Source organism: Lissotriton helveticus, chromosome 6 (assembly GCF_964261635.1).
Source record: "Lissotriton helveticus chromosome 6, aLisHel1.1, whole genome shotgun sequence".
NCBI classification, from domain to species: domain Eukaryota; kingdom Metazoa; phylum Chordata; class Amphibia; order Caudata; family Salamandridae; genus Lissotriton; species Lissotriton helveticus.
This window is the reverse complement of record NC_136067.1, coordinates 229,499,011-229,525,001: the sequence shown is the minus strand read 5'-3', so window position 1 is coordinate 229,525,001 and position 25,991 is coordinate 229,499,011. Positions and strand designations below refer to the sequence as shown.

At 45.9% G+C, this 25,991-nt stretch overlaps 1 protein-coding gene across 2 annotated transcripts in view; it reads left to right on the top strand.

The window, feature by feature from the left end:
* The first annotated feature begins 5,703 nt into the window (after positions 1–5,703).
* The window catches only part of PLA2G7 (phospholipase A2 group VII), a 324,365-nt gene continuing 304,077 nt past the window's right edge, over positions 5,704–25,991 (top strand). The window contains exon 1 of one of the 2 annotated variants that reach the window (XM_078647671.1): positions 5,704–6,034. Coding sequence is in view for 1 of the 2 variants with exons in the window: in XM_078647670.1 (XP_078503796.1) it covers positions 6,271–6,326 (56 nt within the window). In the remaining variant the exon portion in view is untranslated. Of the gene's footprint in view, positions 6,035–6,247; positions 6,327–25,991 lie in introns of those variants that run through there. The other variant, XM_078647670.1, reaches the window with a different exon arrangement.

Genomic DNA, 25,991 nt, shown 5'->3' with positions numbered 1-25,991 from the left:
CCCTGGACCCTCCTGGTCCACTCAAGATGCCATTTTAGGTCCACCGCGTGGGCCTTGCATTTGCCAAGACTTGTTGCCCAATCCTGGGTCCAGCGACGTCGACAGCAAGAACCTTCGTAGGACAGCTCGCACCTCCATCCTGGTCGCCGACAACGCCTCCTGGTCCGAGAGACTGCAGAGCCCAGCAGCGCCCACTCACCTGACTGCGGTGACTTCGCCCGGTGCCATCCTGGTGCCCACTTAATCACTGGCTAGTGATTCAGAACTTGGTCCCCTCTGCTTTCAGGTCTTCTTCTTCCCTGATCCAGGCTTGGATCTCTTCGAACTTTTCTTCACTGGCCGCCTGCCAGCAACTTCTTCTTCAGGCTCCTGGTCCGTCAACGTGGGTTTCCGACGCAACTTGAACCCTATGCAGCCGCAGCCCCTGGGCTAGGTAAATCCAGCACTCCGGTGCCCCAGCATAGTCCAACACTCCAAGTGTTCGGATCCACTCCCGTTTTCATCCCAGCTAGTCGGGTTCGCCCGAGAACAGTGACTTTGTAAATTCTAGCTTCCATAGACTTTGTCCCGCATCCCGCGTGAGAGTGCACACTCTGCACCCGAGTTCCCTAGGCCTCCTGCTGGTAATCAAAAGGTTCAGTAGTCCAGTCCTAGCGATCCCAAAGCCTCTGAGAATAGTTACTTACCTGCTAGTAATTCGCATTCCACTTTCATAGTATATGGTTTTTCGTGCCCCTCGGGCATTTGTGTAAATTGTGCAACTTGAAGTATTTTTATAAGAGTTTTGTTGTGTGCTTAGCTCCCTGTCTCATAAAGAGCCAGGGTAGTCTTGTTATAAATAAATATCTGTTTATTTTCATAACAACTTGTGTGGTGTCCTTTCACTTGGTGTTCAAGGGGTAATGTGATGGTAAAACAGCTGGCTTAACACGCCCTCTAGAGTCTTAGCCTTAGACTGCTCGTATCCATGCTACTAGGATAGCTGGTCTATAAGGTTGACTTACAACCAATCATCAATAAGGGTTGTTTGGACTGATACATAGTGATCACTAGAATAGTGAGCACTGCATATCAGGCCAACTTCTCACACCCACTGTGTAAAGTTCCACTTTTATGAGTATGTCCATACCATTGCGCTGGCATTCTATGTGTGTGTGTGTCAAGCAGGGGCGGCTCCTGCGCTAAGGCGGAGGAGCGTCACCCCACTGCTTTGCCACATTGAAAGAAAGGGAAAATAAAATGATAATAACTTGCTGTCATTATCATTTTATTTGCAGGGTGGGGGGGGAGTGGTGAGTGCACTGAAGTGTGCATTTTGCTTTGGCCAGCCATCTTTCAGGACTGCGTCTTTTCTCTACTGTTCATACTGACCATGGCATTCCCGAAACAGAACAGTACCAATACTTACAGGTCCGACACTGGGTTCTCCAAAGGGATGTGAGAGAAGGTGCGGAGAGACATCTCACCCCGTTCGAGAAGTGGTTACTAACACGGCACAGCAATGCACAATTGACATCGTACTTATACAAATTTACTCAATGCTCTTCAGACGCCTGGAAGGGGGAGTTGGGTAGGGCACTCACACAGAAGGAATGGAAGGATATTTATTACAGGGCCCGATGGATGGCACGCAATCTTGCCTCTATTGAGATGGCCACTAAAGTGGCTACCTACTGTTACATAACCTCAGTAAGGCTTCATAGGGGTAATCCTTCTCGTAGCCCAAAATGCTGGTGAGCCTGTGGTTCACTGGGCACCCATACCCACTTATTGTGGGAGTGCTCCTTCCTGGGGACATATTAGCAGCAAATTCTCGAAGACGTGGACTCTCACTTTGATACTCAGATTCCCAGTCTATGTTCTTTTTGGCCTGCCCAACACCATTACCTTCCCCTTTACATCCAGGAAGGGGTAAGCAGATGGCATTAGCCCTAGGAGCAGCGGTCCAAAACGTTCCGACACACTGGGGTACCAAGACAGCCCCTAAATGACTAGGATGGCTTCATAGGTTATGGGCCATCTTGGGGATGGAAAGGATCCCTCTCTCCTTGACTAACCCGCGGGCTTCCTTTCACGATCTATGGCCACCCTTTCTCACACTACTGACATCAGAACTTACGGAGCTTACCTGCCCTAAATACCTAAGACTTTTGAGACTCGCAGACCCTCCTACACAGACTGCCCCCAACACGTCCACCACATAGTATGCTCTAGGAGGTCCCTCCCCAGAATGCTGTCCGTTCCTTTATCTTATAGGGGTGTATTCTTTTTCAGGGAGGAGGAGGGGGAGGGTGGGGGGTTGTTTCTTCCTAATTTCATTTTGGATGTGATTGTAGGACACAGCGATGCGAATGCCGGGTTGCACCCCGAAGACTATAGAGCACAATGGTTCGTATGTTTTTTCTCTTTCCTAAAAATCAATAAAAAAATTTAAACAAAATCTTTTTTTTAAATAAAGTATTCGCCAGGTGTTTTTGGATGAGGTGTGGTCTTGTGGCGTATTTCTGGACCCTCAATTCAGGACTCAAGAGTTACAAACACTGCTTAAACTGTGTGATCCTGGACAGCCTACTTTTCTGAGTCTCCATTCTTCTTTCATTGGAAACGTGATGTGAGAAGTCACTTTATGTAAATGCTGCTATAATAGTTCCTGGGCAATTATAAGGCATTTTTGTAAGTTTTATGTATTTTAATTATTGCATAATATATTAATGTTGCACTTTACTATCGCTTGTACATAAAATACAGCTACAATTTGTATTTGTAATTGCATCTGCCAACACAAGTCACTGTATGTAAATGCTGCTATAATAGTTTTTGGGGTAATCATAAGGCACTTTAGTTAGTTTTATGGATTTTTAATTATTGCGTAATGTATGAACGTTTTGATGGAATGGTCATCTATCAACGTATTATTGGAGGATCACTTTAAGATGCTAATAACTCTGTGTATAGTACATGCTTGTTTTATTTGGTTGTTTTTATCTTTCCTTGTTTGTAATGATTTTAATTAATCAACAAATAAATACTTACTTACTTACGTGATGTGAGAAGAATAACACGTATCGGTGCCAAGTACACAAGTAGATATTTTTTTGTTTGACAGTTGCAGAGACTGTTTAGCAGGAGGAGCAGGATGGCCAGGCCTTGTGTATTTACAACTGACTGTCAGATTTTAATATATTTCCTTACTGCGTGCTCTTTCTTGTTTTACGGGAAGCAATGTTTGTCTATTTATAGATTACTTTATTTGCCATGTGAAATTGCTGGCTAGATAGCTTTATTTTGGCAGCACCAGAATTTAAAAGCAAGGTTTTCTTTGGTACTTTCTAGGTTTCGCCTGGGCAGCGCTTGCGCTGTCTCTTTGAGACATTCTGTATCTAGTATATGGGTTTGAAAAAACACCCCTCTTTTTCATTGGTTCTGGTTGCTGTCCTTTAGATATGCTGGCATGTTATTGGTGAATACACTTAGTAGTCCCTCCTTTTGGAATTTTGTATTCCCCATGAGGACCGCCCCTCTTACATGTGTTCTTACTTTTCAGGTTATTTATACTTGGAGAGAACTCTTTTTTAGTTGGCCTGCCTCTTTGCTCGTTAACTGTTCTGTTTACTTGTGCAGTTTTGCTTGCCATCACTTTATCTCCCGTGCCTCCCCCTCGCCCCTCCCATAACACTACTTCGGTTGCTTCAAATCCCTTAGTCTCTCCATGCCTCCCCTCTCCTACAAACTGCTCACAGGCCCCCACCACCCTACAGAGGACACTGCTGTTTTGCTCGTTTTTTTGTTGCATTACAAATGCTTTTATTTATATAGCACATCTAGCCATGGGTTCGGGGAAATGAAACAATCAGCCCATTATCACAGGATGTTGACTCTGTCAGCAGACTCAAACGGGGTCCCCAGCTCACTAGACGGCAGCTTTAACCGCTGCGCCATACCCTTTGCCTAGTCATGTTGCAGGGTACAGTACCATATGTGGCCCAAAGAGGTCCCAAGGGACACCTAGTGACAGCCTGTGGTACTGCACCCTCACAACACTGCTTGTTTTAATGTGGAGTCGGAACTGCCATTTTCACTCCCAGCGCTACCGCACCCTTGCAGGTGTACTACATAAAAAAAACACAACGGGGTACTTTATTTTATTAAGGTGGGAAGGGCGTATCTATTGCATAGGTAAAAAACATTGGCATTTATATTATATTTCTGTGGCTGGATTTTAACTGAGGTCTTATGATGATTGCTATGTTTTGAATGCATGTATTTTATTCAATATTAATATATTTTTATTGTGGATTGTGTGTATTATCTATACTGTATTGCTTTTATGGTTTGTACAAACACCGAATAAAGCTTGTTGATGATGATGCCTTTATTCAAAAACTTTGATCTAGGATGTTCCCTTGATGTAATAAACTCTGTCAAGGCAATATAACCTAGAAAATTCACTCTTTTTTCTATGTGTGACATATAAAAGCACTATTTGGCCTAGAGGCAACCTGCATGTCAATCAGAGGCCAGTGGCGTAACAGTTGTTCTGAATGCCCCAGTGATGTGGGGGGCCCCTAACTCCAGGCAGCCCCTGGCTAGCAGCCTATTTCGTTCCGCATCGACTAAATAGGCCCTAGCCGGGGTAGGATCCTTGGTGAAAGTGTGATACAGGGCGCCCCTTCCCACTGTTCGGGGGAGCATGGTGATTCCGATTGCTACAGCTCGATTTGAGCCAGAGCAAAAAACCCCAACGTTCAGAGGCTCATGAGGCATTGTACTAAAAATCCTACGTTTTTTGCATATTGGCAGACAACTATTGAGACCTGTAGGCACATTATAGTTCTACTTCTCCACTCTTTGTAAATACAATTTTTTACTTAGAAAAACGTGAGTAAGGTGGGGGGGTGTGGTGCACCCTGTCCTGAAGAAGGAGTTGATCTCCGAAACATGTTGACGCATCCAAGAGGTGATGTGCTTAATACCACATAAGAACACCTCGTCCGTCATGCACCCCTTTTATTAGTACCAGCCCGGGGGCTCATTAAAATTATTTTTGACTTACCCTACGAGCCAGGTACTTTTTAAACATTCACTCACTTGTATCACTCCACCACATACTCACAAAAAAACCCTCACATGCACCACGCATAGTCTTCTTAATCAGTGCTCCCACGTAGTCGTGGGTCGCAGCACGCCGCATCCCGTAGAGGGGTGCGAAGACCCCAATGATGAAGCATGACACCAAGGGTCCTTTTGGTGTGTGAGGGGTATTTTAAAAACACTATGTGCTCCCCACCACAGTAGGTAACACATTAACTGATCCGGTGGATTCTTGTTGTTTGGTTCCGTGGATAACCAGAGTGTTTCCGTGGAGTGTTTCATGGCAGGTATGCACATGTCTGTATCATGTCGATTGTGAATCACCCCAGGCATCCTATGTCTTATCCGGAATTACCCGCTCCCTCGAAAATTCCTGGCTAGCTCGGTTTCACACTTGCCAGAGTTTCTGAATTGTTCTGCAGATATGAGATAGAAGTCGATTCGTACAATTGATTCTCAAAAGTCGTCATTCTGGCTTACAGACTATAGTATTTCAACTTCCTCGATATCATTATAAAAGAAGGGAAAACGCACTTTTCAGCTTGTTCTACCGGTGTAAACCACTACAATTCGCTGCTGCCTGTTATTTCCGGCACGGTGGAAAAGCACCTTGTCCCAGCTTGTGAGGTTTTTGGCAGCAGCCAGTGAATCACTAAGTCGGCCTTTGGTAGTCTGACGCCGTGCAGCGATTACAATCATAGAACTGGAGGAAAGGTTTGAAAGGCAAAGGTCACCACACCTACTTACAAAAAATTAAACAAAAGTTATGCAATGAAAGGAAAAAAGTCAAGCCCTTTGACTGGATGCTTTGCAGTCAGCCGATGCCTTCTGCTGTCGGGGAAGCGTTTTTACACAGCCGGTCTGTCAGAGCTGTACAGTACACATACAGTCTGAAAGGAAGCGCCCCTTCGAAACAGCGATAATTGAACAGGCCGAGCAGACGGTAAGAGAGACGACTCCTGCCTGGAAGTACCATTTGAGAACCCGGGGAGGGGGAGCAGGAGGATGGGCGACGATGCCATCGAGGTTCGATTTAAAGGCTGTAACCCGGGACTGCAGGGACGGATGTGCTTTCTAGGACACTGGGTCATGTGTTTGGCACAAAATGTATGACCAGGGATTACCGAGGGGGGCGGGAGGGGGTTCGTAGACTTTGGGTCGCGTTTCCTCTGCGCTGCCATGGCTGTGCCTGGGATGGCAAGGAAACGCGTAGGCGCTGTCTGTGCTGTCACAATGTAAGTGTCCATAAAGGGGGGGATGTCTCTTGCTGCCCGGAAGATGTGGTAAAGCTATAGGGAGTGCGGCGCGTTGCTGCTCTCGGGCAGAGGGTTGTTATTATTGAAAATTATTATTTGTAACTTCCTATTGTAAGCATTAATGTAGCACTTTCTGTTCCTGGCGACGCGCTGAAGCGCTTCGTGGACGGGTGGCAGGCAACTCCGAGGGGTGCGTACACCTTTAATCATAGCGCCTACATCGGATCTGACAGTCTGACTATGGTGCAGTGTCATACTTGCTAACCCCACTGATGTCGGTAGGCAGTAGACCAATTACTAATGCTTTTTTGACAATACTCTACATTTAGTGGAGTTAGGTTACTGATTACAGGGAAGCTGCGGGTTCAACCTCTTAAAATGTTAACCGAGCCCCCAAGTTGGCAGTTTAGCCGACGGACCACATCCTCTACCCAGCTTACAAGTTACCAACAGGCTTTTAGCGGTGTAGTGGCTTTAACGGGGTTATCAAGCATTTCGAGCCGTCAGAAATAGCGGAGCGCAGTCACGAGTCTTTATTTAACAGCATAAGGGCATTATGGGAATAGTAGTCCAGTTATTCAGTTGAGCCACTGAAAACCGTCAATTGTAAAATAGAAGTCCAGGACTGGAGTATTGTATTCTCAGTGGCACAGAGATCTCCGTAAACGTAAGCGGCTGCTGCAGTTACTGACTGACACAATGCATTGACATGTTTGTTAATGCAATCATATCATAATTAAACTAGTACTGTATAATAACTTGTACGCATTTTGTGGGTAAACTGTATCGTCCTTTTATGATTTTGAATGAAATCGAATAAAAGTAAATGTTCTATGTTTGTTGATGCTGAGATGTGTTTGGTGAGATTAAGAGAGGGCACCGTATTCAAAGATCCTCATTTGTTTAATGTCCTTTAGTTTTCATGATGTAATTTGGGTTAGTAGCCACACCCTCATTTCCTCTGATATAGGTCTCATGTTTTGTGATTCCCTGTGATGTCATTACCGGGCCAGAGGTCATGCAACATTTCCTGGTGACACCATATACTTATGTGTGGTTTTGAAACTAGAAAAATCCTACCTTTTTTGGTCACAAAATGTTGTTAAGAATATTATGTCTGTCCGTCTGCGTTTGAAGAATGGTAGATGGAGCTAATCTCGGCACACACTGTGCTCTGTGCACCTTTTGTACTTTGGCAGTGGCACATAGCTGAGGGGGAGAAGTGCGACACGTGACACTGTAAAGGTTGTCTGCTCCTCGAAGTAATAACAAATAAAGAATGCAGCGCTTACTGCTGCGCCGGGAATAGATGGTCTGCACAGGAAATGTTATTCTTGGATAAACTCCGAGATAATTCGTCTCTGGGCAGACGTACAACGCTGTGTGTATCCCCACTTATGAATCTACATAAACACAGGAAAACCGATGCATAGGTGTATAGGAAAAGCAGCAGTGACACTGGTCTTAAGACATACACGTTTTCATATTTATGTATTTTTCAAGCGTTATCACTGTTATTATTTATTTTGCTGTATGATCTTGTTTATCATTTTATTGACTTTTTCTGTATATCTTCACCTTATTTGCATTAATAAAAAAATTTGAACTGGAATTTTTTTTTTTTTTTTAAAGACATACTCGTGTAAAGACTAATCAAGTATGCGTCATCGGAGCACATTCCATTCCCTGAGTTTCCTTCTTCATACGTCAGATCTTTTTATTTGATTTTAGGGGGTTGGGCGGGTGGAGGGAGAGAGAAAAAAACAGCAATTCCATCACATACAGTATTAGTCAGATAGAGCTTCCTGTGAAGCTACGTAACAAATTTAAGAACACACGTAGGAGAGCGGTGAGGCTTTCAACCAATCAGACTTGTGACAAATGCAGACAAACCAATAATGCATGACGTTTTCTTATCTTTTCTTGATGTGGCTTAACGGCTAGCAAGGTCGACTTTGAAGCTGAGGAACCAGGTTAGAGTCTTATCTGAGGCTCCCGTGATTCTGGGCAAATCAAGTAATCTCCCTGTGCCCAAAACAAATGTGTCCGTCTGTAATGCAACTGGCGCTCATGTTCACGTAAAGAGCACTGATACCTTTGGGTCGAATTCCTGCTATATAAAACTGCGAAAAAATAAAAGTTCAATGGAATAGAACTTCTCGGCTTACCTTTTACAATTTTGCTATCAAGTGTGTCTGTCTAATTAGTTCAGCCTACTGTACCATGACCACAACTCCCATAATGCACTGGACTATTAACCAAAAACCTGAAACTGGAAACAAGGTGGCATGGACTCATCTGGTATGCCTATAAATACGACGTGTGCATCCGGATATGTCTATCCCTGCACGCAATGTGTTGGGACGGAAACGTCCTCTGCATTGTTAAAGAGGTGTACCCCTGCGTGCCCAACTGTGCTATTGTCTGGATCCCTAATGCAAATTTTTGTTGTCATAGGTAAACACGGATCATGCATGTGTGCCATGACATTGGCCTGTATCACAGACTGCGGTCTTGTTGTACCGGGAGGGGTGCTCAAAGCGTTGCCCTCATAGTGGTGGAAGGCTATCACCTTCACCAGGGGATATTGCAATCACTACATGAGCAAACCATATACCTAGGGAGGTTAGGATATACAATAGTTATAAAGTAACAAATATCCATCCATGATTCTTTTAACCTAATAGATTTTAAGAGTGTTTGACTGTCAATAAGTACAATTACAAGCAAATCGATGCTAATAACCAACCTGTATCCAGTACAAAGGTTTTTTATATACATAAATAGTTAAGAATTCCAAATTACATATAATCTACACAGTTGACACTAAGGGGCATAAAGCACATCCTATGACCAAGCTGGTCCACTCGGAGCTAACATGGTTATTTTCAGCCCTTGAAAGGACTCTTGCATTGTCTATTGCCTATTTTATGATCACTTTTTGTATTCTCTCATCACTGCACTCACTTGCATTGTATGATCACATTATTTCCCGGACCGCCATTGTTGTTTTTTGTAGATCCTTTGTGTACATTATTTGTAATTTGGCCCTACGTACTGGATTCAGATCGTTAATGCCCTTTATTTGCTTGTAATTGTACTTATTGACAGCAAACACTCAGAACATCTATTAGGTTAAATGAACCGAAGAGGGAAAGTTGATGCTTTATAACTATTCACCAGGAGTTAAGCAGCACAAGCACAGTAGTGGCTGCATACCGTGTAGTGATCAGTAGTAGTGAGCAGGTCCTTTACCCTGTGTTCTTGGAGGGAGAACTACCAGCTCACTCAGCTGTTTAAAGTTCTGCTGCTAACTCGTCCTTGGCCGACATCTGGTCGATGTGGAGTGCTGCGTAGCGCAGGAGTAGTGACTGCACTGAATGTATATATGCCTTGGTTCAGGGATGGAACAGTGCTGTGTAGTCCATGTGGGATTTGTGCATGTGCTGAGTGTATGTATGCCTCTGAGGAGTGCATGACAAAAGATGTAGTGCTGTGCAGTGCATGCGCAATGAGAGCATGTGCTGGCTGTATGTGTGCTTGCGTGAAGTACAATACATGAAGGGGGAATGTTGTACAGTGTCCACATGGCATGTGTGGGCTGGCAGTGTGTGTGCTTCCCAGTAGCACACTCTGGTACAATACAAAAAGGCTACTGTACTGAGCTGTGTGCGCAGACTGAATGTGTGTGCTGAATGCATATATCTGTAGTGGCACAATGCATGGGGGTTGCAGTACTGGACAGTAAGTGTGTTGTGAATGTATACCGAGCAGTGGCGTCACTAGGGGGGCGCGGGGGGTGCGGCCCGCACCGGGTGATACCAACACATGGGGTGACACCAATCTGCACTGCAGCCTCGCCTCTGCTCTCACCTTTACTGTCGCTGCCTGTGCAAGCTTGTTCCTCATGCTGTTCACACTCGCCAGCGTCTCGCAGGAGATCTGCAATGCTTGACTGCAATTTTCTTTGCTCACAAGGCAACTAGCTCATCTGAGGGTGCATGGTTTCCTATTTTACAGTATCTTGCAGTCTTCAGTTTTCCATTGAACCAATTCCAAATTTCAGCTTGCTCTTCACTACAGTGCCACCTGTTGCTCCAACTCTTGTTTATACAAAACCAGGGAAGACAGATGGAGTAAGAGAGAGAGGGAGACAGAGGGAGCTAGAGGGAGTAATACAGAGAGAGGGAGCTAGAGAGAGCAAGACAGAGAGAGAGGGAGCAAGAGGGAGTAACAAAGAGAGAGAGGGAGCTAGAGAGAGAAAGGGAGCTAGAGGGAGTAAGATAGAGAGGGAGCTAGAGGGAGCAAGACGGAGAGAGAGGGAGCTAGAGGGAATAAGAGAGAGGGAGCTAGAGGGAGCTAGAGGGAGCAAGACAGAGAGAGAGGGAGCTAGAGGGAGTAAGACAGAGAGAGGGAGCTAGAGGGAGTAAGATAGAGAGAGAGGGAGCTAGACAGAGAGAGGGAGGTAGAGGGAGTAAGATAGAGAGAGAGGGAGCTAGAGCAAGCAAGACAGAGAGAGAGGGAGCTAGAGGGAGTAAGAGAGAGAGAGGGAGCTAGAGGGAGCAAGACAGAGAGAGGGAGCTAGAGGGACTAAGACGGAGAGAGAGGGAGCTAGAGGGAGTGAGACAGAGAGAGAGGGAGCTAGACGGAGCAAGACAGAGAGAGAGGGAGCTAGAGGGAGCAAGACAGAGAGGGAGCTAGAGGGAGTAAGAGAGAGGGAGCTAGAGGGAGCTAGAGGGAGTAAGACAGAGAGAGAGGGAGCCAGAGGAAGTAAGACAGGGAGAGAGGGAGCTAGAGGGAGTAAGACAGAGAGAGGGAGCTAGAGGGAGTAAGACAGAGAGGGAGACAGAGGGAGCTAGATGGAGTAAGACAGGGAGAGAGGGAGCTAGACGGAGAGAGGGAGCTAGAGGGAATAAGATAGAGAGAGAGGGAGCTAGAGGGAGCAAGACAGAGGGAGAGGGAGCTAGAGGGAGTAAGAGAGAGAGAGGGAGCTAGAGGGAGCTAGAAAGAGAGAGAGAGCTAGAGGGAGTAAGACAGAGAGAGAGGGAGCTAGAGGGAGTAAGACAGAAAGAGGGAGCTAGAGGGAGTAAGACAGAGAGTGGGAGACAGAGGGAGCTAGAGGGAGCAAGACAGAGAGAGAGGGAGCTAGACAGAGAGAGGGAGCTAGAGGGAGTAAGACAGAGAGAGAGTGAGCTAGAGGGCGCTAGACAGAGAGAGGGAGCTAGATGGAGTAAGAGAGAGAGAGGGAGCTAGAGGGAGCAAGACAGAGTGAGAGGGAGCTAAGGCAGTAAGACAGAGAGCGAGAGAGCTAGAGGGAGCAAGACAGAGAGAGAGGGGGCTAGAGGGAGTAAGAGAGAGAGAGGGAGCTAGAGGGAGTAAGAGAGAAGGGGGTAGAGGGAGTAAGACAGAGAGAGAGGAAGCTAGAGGGAGTAAGACAGAGAGAGGGAGCTAGAGGGAGCAAGACAAAGAGAAAGAGGGAGCTAGAGGGAGTAAAACGTAGAGAGAGGAAGCTAGAGGGAGCAAGACAGAGAGAGAGGGAGCTAGAGGGAGTAAGAGAGAGAGAGGGAGCTAGAGGGAGTAAGAGATAGAGCGGGAGCTAGAGGGAGAGAGAGAGAGAGAGAGCTGGATCTAGAGGGAGTAAGACAGAGAGAGGGAGCTAGAGGGAGTAAGACAGAAAGAGAGGGAGCTAGAGGGAGTAAGACAGAGAGAGAGGGAGCTAGAGGGAGCAAGACAGAGAGAGGGAGCTAGAGGGAGTAAGACAGAGGGAGAGGGAGCTAGAGGGAGTAAGACAGAGAGAGAGGGAGCTAGAGGGAGTAAGACAGAGAGAGAGGGAGCTAGAAGGAGTAAGAGAGGGAGCTAGAGGGAGCAAGACAGAGAGAGGGAGCTAGAGGGAGTAAGACAGAGGGAGAGGGAGCTAGAGGGAGTAAGACAGAGAGAGAGGGAGCTAGAGAGAGTAAGACAGAGAGAGAGGGAGCTAGAGGGAGTAAGACAAAGAGAGGGAGCTAGAGGGAGCTAGACAGAGAGAGGGAGCTAGCGGGAGTAAGACAGAGAGAGAGGGAGCTAGAGGGAGTAAGACAGAGAGAGAGGGAGCTAGAGGGAGTAAGACAGAGAGAGGGAGACAGAGGGAGCTAGAGGGAGCAAGACACAGAGAGAGGGAGCTAGACAGAGAGAGGGAGCTAGAGGGAGTAAGACAGAGAGAGAGTGAGCTGGAGGGCGCTAGACAGAGAGAGGGAGCTAGAGGGAGTAAGAGAGAGAGAAGGAGCTAGAGGAAGCAAGACAGAGTGAGGGGGAGCTAGAGGGAGTAAGACAGAGAGAGAGAGATAGAGGGAGCAAGACAGAGAGAGAGGGGGCTAGAGGGAGTAAGAGAGAGAGAGGGAGTTAGAGGGAGTAAGAGAGAGGGGGCTAGAGGGAGTAAGACAGAGAGAGAGGAAGCTAGAGGGAGTTAGACAGAGAGAGGGAGCTAAAGGGAGCAAGACAGGGAAAGAGAGGAAGCTAGAGGGAGTAAAACAGAGAGAGGGAGCTAGAGGGAGCAAGACAGAGAGAGAGGGAGCTAGAGGGAGTAAGAGAGAGAGGGAGCTGGAGGGAGTAAGAGAGAGAGCGGGAGCTAGAGGGAGTAAAAGAGAGAGAGCGGGAGCTAGAGGGAGTAAGACAGAGAGAGGGAGCTAGAGGGAGTAAGACAGGGAGCTAGAGGGAGTAAGACAGAGAGAGAGGGAGCTAGGGAGTAAGACAGAGAGAGAGGGAGCTAGAAGGAGTAAGAGAGGGAGCTAGAGGGAGCAAGACAGAGAGAGGGAGCTAGAGGGAGTAAGACAGAGGGAGAGGGAGTAAGAAAGAGAGAGAGGGAACCAGAGGGAGCTAGAGGGAGTAAGACAGAGAGAGGGAGCTAGAGGGAGCTAGACAGAGAGAGGGAGCTATAGGGAGTAAGACAGTACCTAGCGCCATACATTTCCGACAGAGGTGGTCCATGCGGTAAGTCGTGAGGGGGTGACACCATGAGTTACCCGCACCGGGTGACACCAACCCCAGTGACGCCACTGATACCGAGTGAGTGTGCCTGAATTGGTGCATTATATGGAAGATTTGGGTTCCATTTTGGAAAGCCCAGGCCTGCCTGGTGAAGACATGAGGAGGAGAGGAATCCCCCCAGACAGATTTGTGAATTGTTGCAATCCTGTGAGTTGGATGGGACACACTGGTAGAAGGGACTCTCCCTTTACATTTCAAAAGCTTGCTCTTTGATTCAGTGATAGATCACAAGAAAGTGGCCTGGCCACATCTCAGGAAAAAGATGTGGCGGATAAGGGAATCATAAAGGGTTGGGATGGGAGCCTGAGATTAACCTTTTGATGCACATATCACTGTGATTGACGTTCAGGTTTGAACTCTGGTCACTCCCATGAATTGTGTTGTGGGTCAATCAGCTTCGGAGTCTTGTCTTCTGGGACAGACATCCTTTCATGAGAAAAGGAGAAATAGAGAAGTGTCCACTTCGAAAGAAGCAGAGCCCCCAACATAAAACTTCAAACACTCATTCTCTAAATAAACTTTTGGTGTCAAGAAATGGACAGTATGAAGGGGAGGTTGAGACCTCAAATGTTGTCATCTGCCAAGGATCCAGACGTGCTTTGTGAGAAGGAGAAGCTCTGCAAGACTTCTGCCTGTGACAGGGGCTGGGGCCAAGGCCTTCTAGTCTCCCTGCTAGGTGAGGGAAGCGTTACCCAGGGACACCAAGATCACGTGTCCTGGAGCACCAATGCCTGCCTGCTTGGTAAGACCAGTGGGCCCTGTGAGGAAGAGGAGGGAAGCTGGAAGGAGCGAGTTCCCTATCGAGAGGATTCCCTGACTGAGGTCTGACCCAGAACAGCTGTGCACCGATCTGGTCATTGCCTGTGAGCAAGAGCGGTTCGGAGGCCCCCGTATGCTAGCAGAGGGATGCCATGAGCTAAGCCATGTAAAGAGCACCTTGCGGAAGTGCCAGGCCCACACCACCTCGCTGCCGTGACCCCATATGCCAGAGGGAGCCACCGTTGAACTTACTTGGGCCAAGAGTGTGAGACTTGTGCTTGCTGAGATCGGGGACATTGTAAGCCAGGAGGGCCCTCCGTAGTGAGAGCAATGGCACCAGAGGAGTCACCTCCTGACTGTGGATAGCTTGCCAACCCTGTATGCTAGTACCACCGCAGCCAAGAGTGCGGGCTGTTGCCAAGACAGGAAGAGAATGGCTGTGACCGGCGAGTCATGCCTGAAAACAGTGAACTGCCCCAGACAGATTCTTAGAGGACTGCGAAGACGCAGCCAAGTATGTCACCCTTGTGAGAGCTCCAGTCAGGAGCCACAGGATCCAGGAAAGGAGACATACCTTGGTTCTGTCTAGCGGAAGCAACTCCAATCGCTGGAAGGAGCCAACAGCACTGCTTCCAAGAGGGAGACTGCGCCTTCCGGGTGCTTCTGCCTGCATCATGAGCAGCCCAACTTCGATGAACAGGATTTGGACTCAGGAGCAGCCATTGAGAAAGCATCCACTGCATCGTTGAATGCATCCATACTGTTGGAGCAGGCAGGGCTGAACTGGGTGGGTCCTGGTTATCAGGAATAACAAGCCTCAACGTCTACAGATGAGCCCAGTAGCCCCTGAGCTCCCCTTACCCCCAGAAAGGGGTTCTGACACACCGAAAGGCTATATTCTCCAGAATGGAGGGAAAGGAATGCTACTGACACAAATGATGTGGTAAAGTTTCCCTCCGTCTAGAAATACTGTAATGGTTCAAAGTGTCCCTGGGTTTAACGCAGGAACTAATAGGTATTTCCCAGCACACTACCTTCTTTGTATTCCTGGAAATGAATGTCCCGGAGAGGTTACTTTATGGCTAGAATGACCAATGGCTTTATGTCACGGGACACCACTTTTCTATTCCTGGACTTTGATGTTTAATATCATTGTTATCAGGTGTGTTGGTCCAAGTTCCGGGAATTAAAAATCCTGCCGACAAGAGCCATCTGGTCACCCTATTTATGGCAAATGCTTCATCGCGCCAAACTTTTAAAGAATATTTCTGAAAACATCTGGAAGAAATATGTTAAAAAAAATGGCTGACAATACGTTACTCATTTAAAAAGGTGGTGGGAAAAGGAAGGCTGGAAAAGCAGAATCTTTTAAGCTAAATTGGCTCGTACAGAAGCACAACGTTCTTGTGTACCACAAGAAGTCTGATGTGCCCAGGACTCTTGGAAAAGGCTTTGTGAGCATATACACACTTGTAAAGGGCTTCAAGTGTTCCTGGCTCGATAGCCTCAGGACCGGCGTCATTTAGGATACATTATTTTTATTATATTGTTATTGATATATATATATATATATATATATATATATATATACAGCACTTTCCACACCCATTGTAAATGCCTGAAGAGCTCATGAAGATGCAGATGCTCCTACAAGCGATGCCCATGTCCCATGTAAGTGGCTTGTTGCCTAGGTGAGCTACATGCAGGGCTGGTATTGGACCTGTATGTGTTCTTGACAGCAGTACATTAAAGCAAGAGTGCCCCATGAAGGGAGAACAGGAGACAGGTGAACAGCACCTCAAGGGGCTGAGTGACCCCAAGCACTCTGACCCTGAGTGAGCACTGTCAAGTACTTTTAGCCTTTATCTTTGTATTTTTTACATTTATTTAAAAGAGTTTTATAAATTACACACTTTATTTAAGGGTTTCAGAGCACTGTATATGCAGAAATTTAAACAAATAACACAGGCAAAATTAACAAAAGTAACTTTACAAGTATCTTAGAAGGAGAAGCTGGAAAAATATGATCAGTGGACGAATCAAAACTGCTAGATAGATCCGTTCTGTAATCCTGGCTGTGATCTAAGCCAAAATAGGGTTGCCAAAGAAATTGTGAATTGAAAGTGGTCCACTGTTTAGGGTAGTGTCATGAGATCATCCATCCTGTAGCATGTAAGCTAGGGTAGGACTTCTTGGGAAAGGTGAGCTGAGGGTTAATAGCCCCCACCTAATATAGTGAGGTTCAATGTGGTAAGAGTCTGCTCGTCAGGATGGATTTGATCTCCTTCTTGAATGTAACAGCAGGTGGGTTAGAACGTATCTCAGGAGAAAGGGAATTCCATATTCAGGGGGCTGAGCTGGAAAAGGTTGGAGTGTATGTTCTCTTTAATTTAATCTTGGTGGTTCCAGTGGATGTATGACGTTACATCGCAAGTTTTACAACGCATACCATTACAACGCATAATGCTTTTGGGCGCTGGATAGTGAATAGTTTAATTTATTATTCCAACTCCAGTCCCCGTGGATAGTAGGGAAGGTTATTGGATAGTAAATTAACCTATTCCCTATCCTAGAGCGCCCCCCAGCGCTATGCGTTGTAATAGTTTGCGTTGTAAAAGTTGTGTTGTAATGGTAGTTCGTTGTAAAAGTTTCGTTGTAAAGGCTGTATACCGGTTCCAGTATCAAGGAGTTAGTGCTGCGTAGAGAGCGTCTCCCACCAGAAATGGGCAGATTGCGTGCTGGGTACTTAGGGGTACTATAGTGGAGTGCTTTACATGTTAAGCAGGCTCTCTTGAGAGCGCTCTGGCTTCGATGGGAAGCCATTGGAGCGAAATGAGAGAAGGTTTGATGTGGTCAAAGCATCTAGCTCCTGTTATCAGCCTTTCCGCAGTATTGAGGATTGCCTTAAGAGATGCAAGGTGTGTTTTCAATATTCCATATGGGAGGCGATCCCATAATCTAGTCTTGAAACTACCAAGGATTGTACTGCATTCTGAGATCAGTGGGTGGTATGAATGGTTTAACATTCTTGAGGAGGCTGGGTTGATAAGGAGCACTGCATGTGGCACCACTGATGTCGGCTTGCATGTTTAAGTTTGTTGTCCAGTGTTATCCCCATCGAATTTGTTGAATCAATGATTATGGATTCGCAGTTGAGAGCGTCTGTGTGCAAAGCGTTTGAGCCATTCTTGTACCAATGATGAGTGGTGTGAGGGTTAGAAGAGGAGGAATTCAGTCTTCAGGGAGTTTAGTTTGAGGTGGTGGTCGGTGAGCCATTTTTTGACTTTTTAAGAAGTATTATTGAGCCAGAAAATGTTGTCTGCAAAGGACACTTTTAAGTATAGTTAGGTGTTGTCTGCGTACATAAGGTATGCAAGATTCGCTTGATGGAGAATCGTTGTCAGTGGCTCAATGTAAAGGTTGAAGAATTTGGATGGGGGTCTTGAGCCTGATCCAAGATGGGTTGGATCTTGAGCCTTCCAACTTGATAACTTATGAGCAGTTATTCAACAGGATGAGAACCATTTGAGAACATTTCCCGTGAGACCCATCTTGTGTTCAAAGGTCTTTAGCAGAGTGACATGGTTGATGTGTCAAATGCCGAGGAGAGGTTGAGGAGAATGAGATGGCACACATTGCTTCTCAGAGCCTCATCCATGATGTGTAAGATTGTAATTTCTGGCTGCATCCTGGTCTGAAGCCAAATTGAAAATTGTTGAGCAGGTCAAATTGTTCGATATGTTTTCATTGTTGGTTGTGGATACATTTTTTCTAGTATTTCAGCCAGGAAGGGAGTGTTGCTTACTGGCTGGTAGGTGTTTAGATCCATCTGGTCAGCATTTCTCTTTTTCAGGAGCAGGGTCACTTATCCAGTTTTCAGGCAGCCTGAGACTGCAGCCTGGGTGGCGGATCCATTAATGATCTTCGCCCACAGAAGGCGACTGAGATTTTTTACAAGTGATGAGGGAATTGGGTCAGTGAAGTGTGAAGTGGGTTTCAGTGACGTTATGACCATCTCATTGTATGTTTTGTTAAGGGTTTTGAATTCGTTCCATACCACATTGTTCTTGGGTTTAGTGGGTGTGGGGAGGTGAGGGTATGTGCTACTTCTATGAACCTGGATTCGTCTGGTGAGGCCGTGTGAGCCATCTGTAATGTCTGGGAGGTCTCCAGCAGTGCTGAGATGGAGAGCTTGATTTACTTTATTTTTTTTTTCAAAGAGAGATGCAAATGTTTTGTAGTTTTCATGAGAATAGATCTTGATCTTGAAGTTTGAGTAAGAGCTTGATTACTGTTTAATGATTTCAAAGAGTTTGCCTGGGTGGCACTTGGTATTGTTAAGTTGAGATCTGAAGAAAGATACTTTCTGTGTTTCTTAAAGTTGTTCCTTATGTTCCTGAGGTAGAATAGATGCATAGGTTAGGAATCCTGTCTTTGCTGTCTCTTGCCAATCTGAGTTTCCTTCATTCTTCATGTTTTAATTATATTAGATATGTGACAATGAATTTTTCTGGCTTTTGAGACCTAGGTGTACAATTTCGTCCATGATGTCTACCATTGTATGGTTGTAGGGTGCCGTTAGCTCATGTACGTTCTGCTTCTCCATGGGGAATACGAGTTTGCTTTGGCAAATTGAAGATAGTTCATTTCTATGGATATTTTTGGTGTTTCTTATCCAGCGTTAGGATTTCAAGCCTTGGTATTTGGTTCTTTGTTTTAGTGTGATGAGGTGGAACAGGATTTGGTGATGGTTCGATCAGTCACTCAGTAGGATTGAGTCAATGCTCAGTGCTTTCTCTCTGGAGATAATGATATTCAGCATTGCCCCTTTGATGTAGGTCGGAACTGGCACAAGCTTGTACGAGATTAGGATTAGATAAGAAGTGCTTAAACTGGCTACTTGCATGTCATCTTTCCAGTGGAGGTTGAAGTCACCTAGAAAAATGAAGTTGGGTTGCAGGAGAGAGTGCACTGTGATGATCTTCATAAGCTCATCGTCGAAAAGTTGTTTTTCTCCAGGTGGGTGGTAGGAAAGGGAAGTATGTGCTTCAGTCATGAAGAGTTTGGCCAGTCTGTAAACTGAAAGACTTAAAACAAATTTTATTAAGAACATTCTTGAGAACAAACACATAATCCATGACTCACACCCTAGAGGCAATAACTCATATAAATAGTACAACATAAACCATTAATTGTAAGTTTAAAGCCTAAAAATAAGCACTTCCATATGTCAGTGATAACTTTAGACAACATAGAAAATGCATTTAATGCATTAGATTTCTTAAAGTGACTTACCAAACCTTCTTCAGGCCACAAGATATGTTAAACACTTCAAGCCTATTACGTGTGTTCCCTGCTTTAAAAATGCTTAGAGACTGCAAGAAACTGGAGTATTAGTTGAGGGGGGAGGAGTGAATACCCACCTAAAGTAATATCCACAACCCTTGTCAGGGTGAAGCTTTGTATTCACTAAATTATCTTGGGCTCAACCCCCAGCTACCTATTGCACAGAGGAGGCAAACTTAACTTAGAGGTGATGTGTAAATCACTTATGTAGTACCAAACCAGTAAACAGCCGCACCGCAACACAAGAGAAAACACTGACCTGTTTTGAAAAAGAGAGTACATTTTGATACATACAATGACACTAAAATAACAAAAATCCAATAAGGGAAACTGGTGTTATGAATTTTTAAAGTTTAAGGTTCAAATTAGTTCCAAAAAACATTAAACACCAAGAGTCCGATTCACAGAACTAACTTAAGACAAAATTCTAAACTTACTACTTTTGGTATTCACAGAATGCACTTACAACTTTGGGTATTCACAGAATGGATTTACGACTACTAACTTTACGTCCGCACTTGGGCCGGAAATTCCGGCCCGGAGGCAGAGCTTCCGGCTCGGAGGCAGAGCTTCCGACCCAGAGGTGGAGATTTCAGCCAAGGTTTGAAGTCACATGTTTCAGGAAAAGTTAGCAGGAGTACATGTAGACACTAGCCAAGAGTACAGGACCTTGGGGAAGCACTTGGGGGTCAAGACTCACTCCAGCATAGGCCAGCAGCAGGGTACAGGGTAGGTCCAGTTAGATGTGGTTATTTGGGCAGCTGCAGGAAAGACCTCATGCAGCTTGTTGTGTCCTTGACACTTGAACCGTATCCTTCAGCGTTACCATGCTTAAAGCCCTGGGTGGAAGTTCACATCTCATCAAGGGAGCTATTCAGCTGCAAGCGACAGTTGGACTCATGCAAATCCAGAGGCTTTGGGAAAAGGTAAGCTTCTAAAAGTACCTTGTTCAAAATATTTACTACTGACTTCACCAGTGAATTGGGTTCAAAATAAATATTTTAGAATGTCCAAGAATAACATTTTATAGTTGCTTCATAACTAGAGAAAATCTTGTTAACCTTAAGATTTCATCTTAAACTGGGACAAATCCACGGTGTACCCATTCCATCCGAATTTACCCCCTCGCGACATATGGATAGGGACTCAGAGGGTGTCCTGGAGTACTGAAGCTCCCCGGTACCTTGGGATCCGTCTTTACCACTCCCTAGCTGATATTTTTGAGGGCAACCATTGCAGGGCACCTGCTGGAATTCGGTCAGCAGTCGGATTTTGGAACGGGCACCCGTTGGCCCCGATTGGCCGAGTGGCCTTGGCTAAAATGATAATGCTCCCCCGGCTATTATACCACTTCACGAACCTACCGGTGATCCCACCCAGTACCTTCTTTCGTGACCTTAACTCCCTTCTTGGCATGTTAATTTGGGGGTCGGGCAGACATAGGATAGCACTGAAGACACTACAATTACCTACCGCTCAGGGAGGCCTAGGCGCCCCATCCTTTGAGTCTTATTTATTAGCAGCACAACTCCAATGGCTATCTTATTGGACAGCGGACAGACACACAAATGAGACACACACTCCGACAGGCAGGGTTCCCACCCCGGAACTTACTAGTCTTCTCCTCCGCGGCACCAAGCCGCGGCGTACTTACCCCCTACAAGTAACGGTGGCACGCCAATGCATGATGCGAGTTCACCGCATGTCGCCCGGGACGCCCCCATATTCTCCATTGTTCCCACTGGTTGGCTGGCCTAGGCACGAAACACACTACACGGCCAACATGCTAACGACATGGACGGCATGCGGGATCACAGACATGGAGTCCCTCTTTGAAGACGGGCAGATTAAATCATTCTAACGCCTCGTAGACAAGTACGATCTTCCCCCGGGTCAGTTCCTACAGTATCGCCTACTCCTTGAATGCTTTCGCCCACATCACAACCTCCTGGCCGGGGAACCAAACACACACCCGGTCATACATACAATCCTACACATGGGGGTCGGGCGACACTTAATTACCTGGCTATACAGAGCGCTTTGAGAACTTGCAAACACACCCCTAACGACTTTACGCACCACCTGGGAAGACGAAATCGGACGTCCACTACATGAGACGGAATGGGCCAGAGCCCTTGAATTTCCGAAAAAGGTGTCTAGAAATGCCCGATTTAAAAGTATACAATTTTACATCATCCACAGGGCGTATCTGACACCGGCGCGCTTACAAAAATTCTACCCCGACACACAGTTCCTCTGTCCCAGATGCCATTCCCCAGAAGCTGACTTTCACCACATGTTCTGAAGCTGTCCTACTCTTCGGTCCTTATGGCAAACTGTACACGACACTCTGAGAGACCTCACGGGACTCACAACCCTGGACACCTGGGAGGCTAGCACGCTGGGCATATTTAGGATACAGAAACACCTTAAAGCGCACAAGCGTTTCAGCTCACTAGCACTATTATTAGCCAAAAGGAGTATAGCCATGCACTGGCGATCCCCCACGGGCCCCTCATTACCGGCATGGGTAGGAGCGTTACACAAATGGGAGGCGGCGGAGATGGAAGCACTGCGCGAAGAAGAGGTCAAGGGAATCCGTAAACACCCCATCTCCATAGAGTGGGCCATACTCCTACACCGCTTTAAACAATTAACACGCAGTGACGAGCCGGATGCCGTTCCGTCCAACCCCACCTCCCCCCACCCACTAACACAGGCCACAACTGCAGCACCTGGACCCCTCCCGACGGCACACTTGTGCTGCTGACAGCTGCACCTTACATCCTGTCGTACTAGACAATTGAAACCCCGTCACTAGCCCAAGTAGCCCTTCCCCACGCGGCACTGGTAAGCTGCTGCACAATCCAGCGAGACGTACACCACCCAGACCCGTATCATATCTCCTATACCCGCGATTCGTACCCACATGCCCCGGTTCCAAGTACCACTGTTGCATGAAACCTATAATTCCGTCTCACACGTCACTGATGTCATAATGGATTATTACAAATGCAGTATCTTTTATTGCGTGTATGTCTTGTAACATGACTTGTTAAGTTCAAATTATGAAATGCCAATAAAATCAAGTTTAAAAAAAAAAAACTTACAATTTCATCTAATTGCTTTCCTGTGGAGCAGCCAACTTTGCTACAGTAAAAATAGCTTTTAGGGCCTTTTCACTATAAGGATATGCCTCACATCAAATGTTTACTTGTCCTACTTTTAAATATAATACACACTGCCTTATGTGCAGTAAGGTCTACTTAAGAATGACATATTAATATTTAAAATGAAATTTTAAGCCTCTCAAAAGGGCTTTTTTTGACAGGTCGAATTTGCAGTTTAAACCTGTGCAGTCATGCTATGCATTGCATAACTGGAGTCATGTTTACGCTTTTAGTGTCATGGATGGCACAATAGAGGGGCTTGCAGTCCACTCGTGACACGTAACTTGCAAGCCCTGGGTACAGTTTGGTACCATATGCTAGGAACTTACAAATAAAATAAATATGCCAGTCGGGGTATCTCAATGTAATCATGATAAAAGGGGGAACTCAAGCACTTTACCACTGTTTAGCAGTTGTAAAGTGCACAGAGTTCTACAGTCAGCAAAAACAGTCAAGGCCAAAAAATCTGGGGTTATACCACGCAAAAGATGGTAATTTCTAACAGAGGGTTTGGTGACTTTTGGTATGAAAACATTCCATAATATGATAGTTCAAAAACTGTAATATACTTCTTGGTTGATAGTAGGTGTTTGTGCAGAATGGTTTAGTACGGCCAAGTATATTTCATATTTTATTTGCTGGTCATTGTATAGATTTGAGTGAAGTGGTTCTATATTTTGATGTATGAGATTTGCCTTCAAAGAATGTCACTGATTCAGTTCAAAGTTCAGGAATGGTTTACTAAAACCTGTGTTAATGTAAGTCTCTCAGGTAACAGACAAATTGTTAATGTACAGTCATTGATGTACTAGCTAATTACCAGTAAAGCAACCCTCCTTAGAAGTGATGACACTGTAACACTACATTTATAACAGCTCTGCAGAGAAGTAGATGTAATGTAATAATAAATGTAATACAGCCATGTTGGGCTATGCTGCACTGTTATGATGTGTCCCTGTAGTGTGTTCCACTTAATCAGCCTGTTAGTGGGCTTTCACCAGGGCCCATCTCACACCCTGAGCAAATGCCCCAAAGTGAATTCCCAGAGGAAATGGTCGCATTTCCAGCGCTGTGCACCAAAAATCACATCAAGTTCCAAGGCCACAGAAGGACCCAGGAAAGGCAATAAATAGTTTTGAATGTCATTGCTTTTCATGGCATTGCGAGGAAGTATGCTATCCTGCCACGGACAGATGTACCTCCTACCTCCAATAAACATATAAAGCAATGCAGGGAAAGGGGGAAGCATCTACACCAGTATGGAGCTTTTAAAACCTTGTAAGTGCACCCTGCCTCATTAAGCTGCTCTGCTGTTTATAAACTCGACTGGTTTAGATGTATTGTATTGTGTGTATAGCACTTACTACTCCTATTTGGAGCACTGAAGTGCTTAAACACATTTATAGCAAGCTATATAAGGTGTATGGTTGGGAGGGTGTTGGTTTTGTTTTGAGCCTATAGAGGAAATGTTTTCATGTCTTGCATGATGACCGCTGAAGTGCAGTTATTGTGCTGTGGGACGTAGCATCTGGCGGTGTGATGGGTAAGGGTATGTGTGAGATAGACGCACAAATTATAATTGTAATAGGGACTAACCAGCTCAGCCATGGAGCAGCAGGATGCTCAGTGCCAATAGACCAACAAGCATTTACAATGCAATGGTCTCGGCAATATTATAGTTAGAGCTGTTGGCATTGCTCTTTAAAAAAATATATTTTTATCCCTAAATAAATGGCATTGTCATTTCTATTGGCAATAGCTTAATTTTTTGCATATGTGAGACTTATTGCATTAGCAGAGAGAGAGTGAGGTATTGAAATAGAGAGAGTGAGGTAGTGAGAGAGAGAGTGAGGTAGTGAGATAGAGAGAGTTAGGTAATGAAAGAGTGAGGTAGTGAGGGAGAGGGATGTTGTGAGGTAGTGAGATATAAGCAGAGAGTGATGTTGTGAGGTATTGAGATAGAGAGAGAGGTAGAGAGAGGTAGTGAAAGAGAGAGTGAAAGTGAGTTAGTGAGATAGAAAGAGAGCGAGTGAGGTAGTGAGTTAGAGAGAGAGAGAGTGAAGTTGTTATGTAGTGAGATAGAGAGTGAGGTAGTGAGAGGGGTGGCAGGCAGGTGACCACAGATCTCTTACCTTGATCCTAGCTCCTATGCCTCGATGCCTTACAGTTTCCGTGGCGTGCCAGTGAGGCCGTGTAGAAGGTGACCAGCAGGAGACCAGACCCTAATCTCCTGAGTGCAATCATACACGGACAGTGGGGCAGAAGGCAAGAAAAACACGAGTACAATCAGGGGGAAGAATCTATCAATGGAGCAACACACGCCAACGAAAACAGCAGTGCAAGCTCGTGCAAGTACCTTTATGGAGGGAAGCGCTCCGCAGATAGGTATATGTTGCACCATGCCTCCGCTTAAACGCAAACCTTGCCAAAGCACCTAAGAATAAACGCAAGCACTGATCCCAGGCTATGCATGTGCAAGCTGGCCTTGAGCATCAAATGCAAGGAGGAGCGGACGCACAAAGACACAGGCAAAGTAGGAGAGCAGTCAGGTACATACAGCTCTTGTGTATCCCGAGAGCCGTCAGAGAGGCAGCACATGCTCATTACACTCATTGTGTGATACGTCACAGCATTGCACTGATCACTGGAAGGTTGCATGCTATGCTGAAGCGATGACGGGCGCCAGTATCTGGAGGGAGGGGGAGGGGGGTTGTGAAGAGCATTAAATTGGAGGGGGCTACAGATGTTCCGGGGAGGGAATTCCAGATGCAGGCTCCACTTTCACAGAAGCGCCCGTCTCCCGCGTCTGACACTGTTCCCTTGGTTCATCGGCGTGAGCCGAGGGTTGGCAATGTAGCCTCAGTGCCTGAAAGTGAGGGTCCTTCTGGTGGGCGGGGCGTAGAATCATGAATAACATCCTTCAGTGCACGGTCAGTCAGTGAAGGCTTCCCCGTCCCTTCAGAGCTGGCCCACTGATGCTTCCTAATTGCGAAATGAGACGTACTTCCCTATTTTGAGACTTTTGAACCTTTGTGTCGAGTTTGGAGAGGGCATTGCAGTATTCCAAGCATGCAGAGAACAGTGGCAAGGTGTGTTTTTAAAGTAGGGGAGTGCAAAGTTTCTCTATGCAAGCATAGTCTAAATTGGTGTTTGCTGTGTTTCATATCCTTATGTATTTGTGCATTTTTCTCTCCGAGCATTGATTGGAGCTGGTAACTCACAAATATTTTGGATGCGAGCGACTGGCATGTTTCCCTTTAGGCCGGTAACTTGTGAGCAGTATGTGCCCCAGTGCATACCTTGCTCTGCACAAATTAAACTGATATATATTGTGTTACGTTGGTAA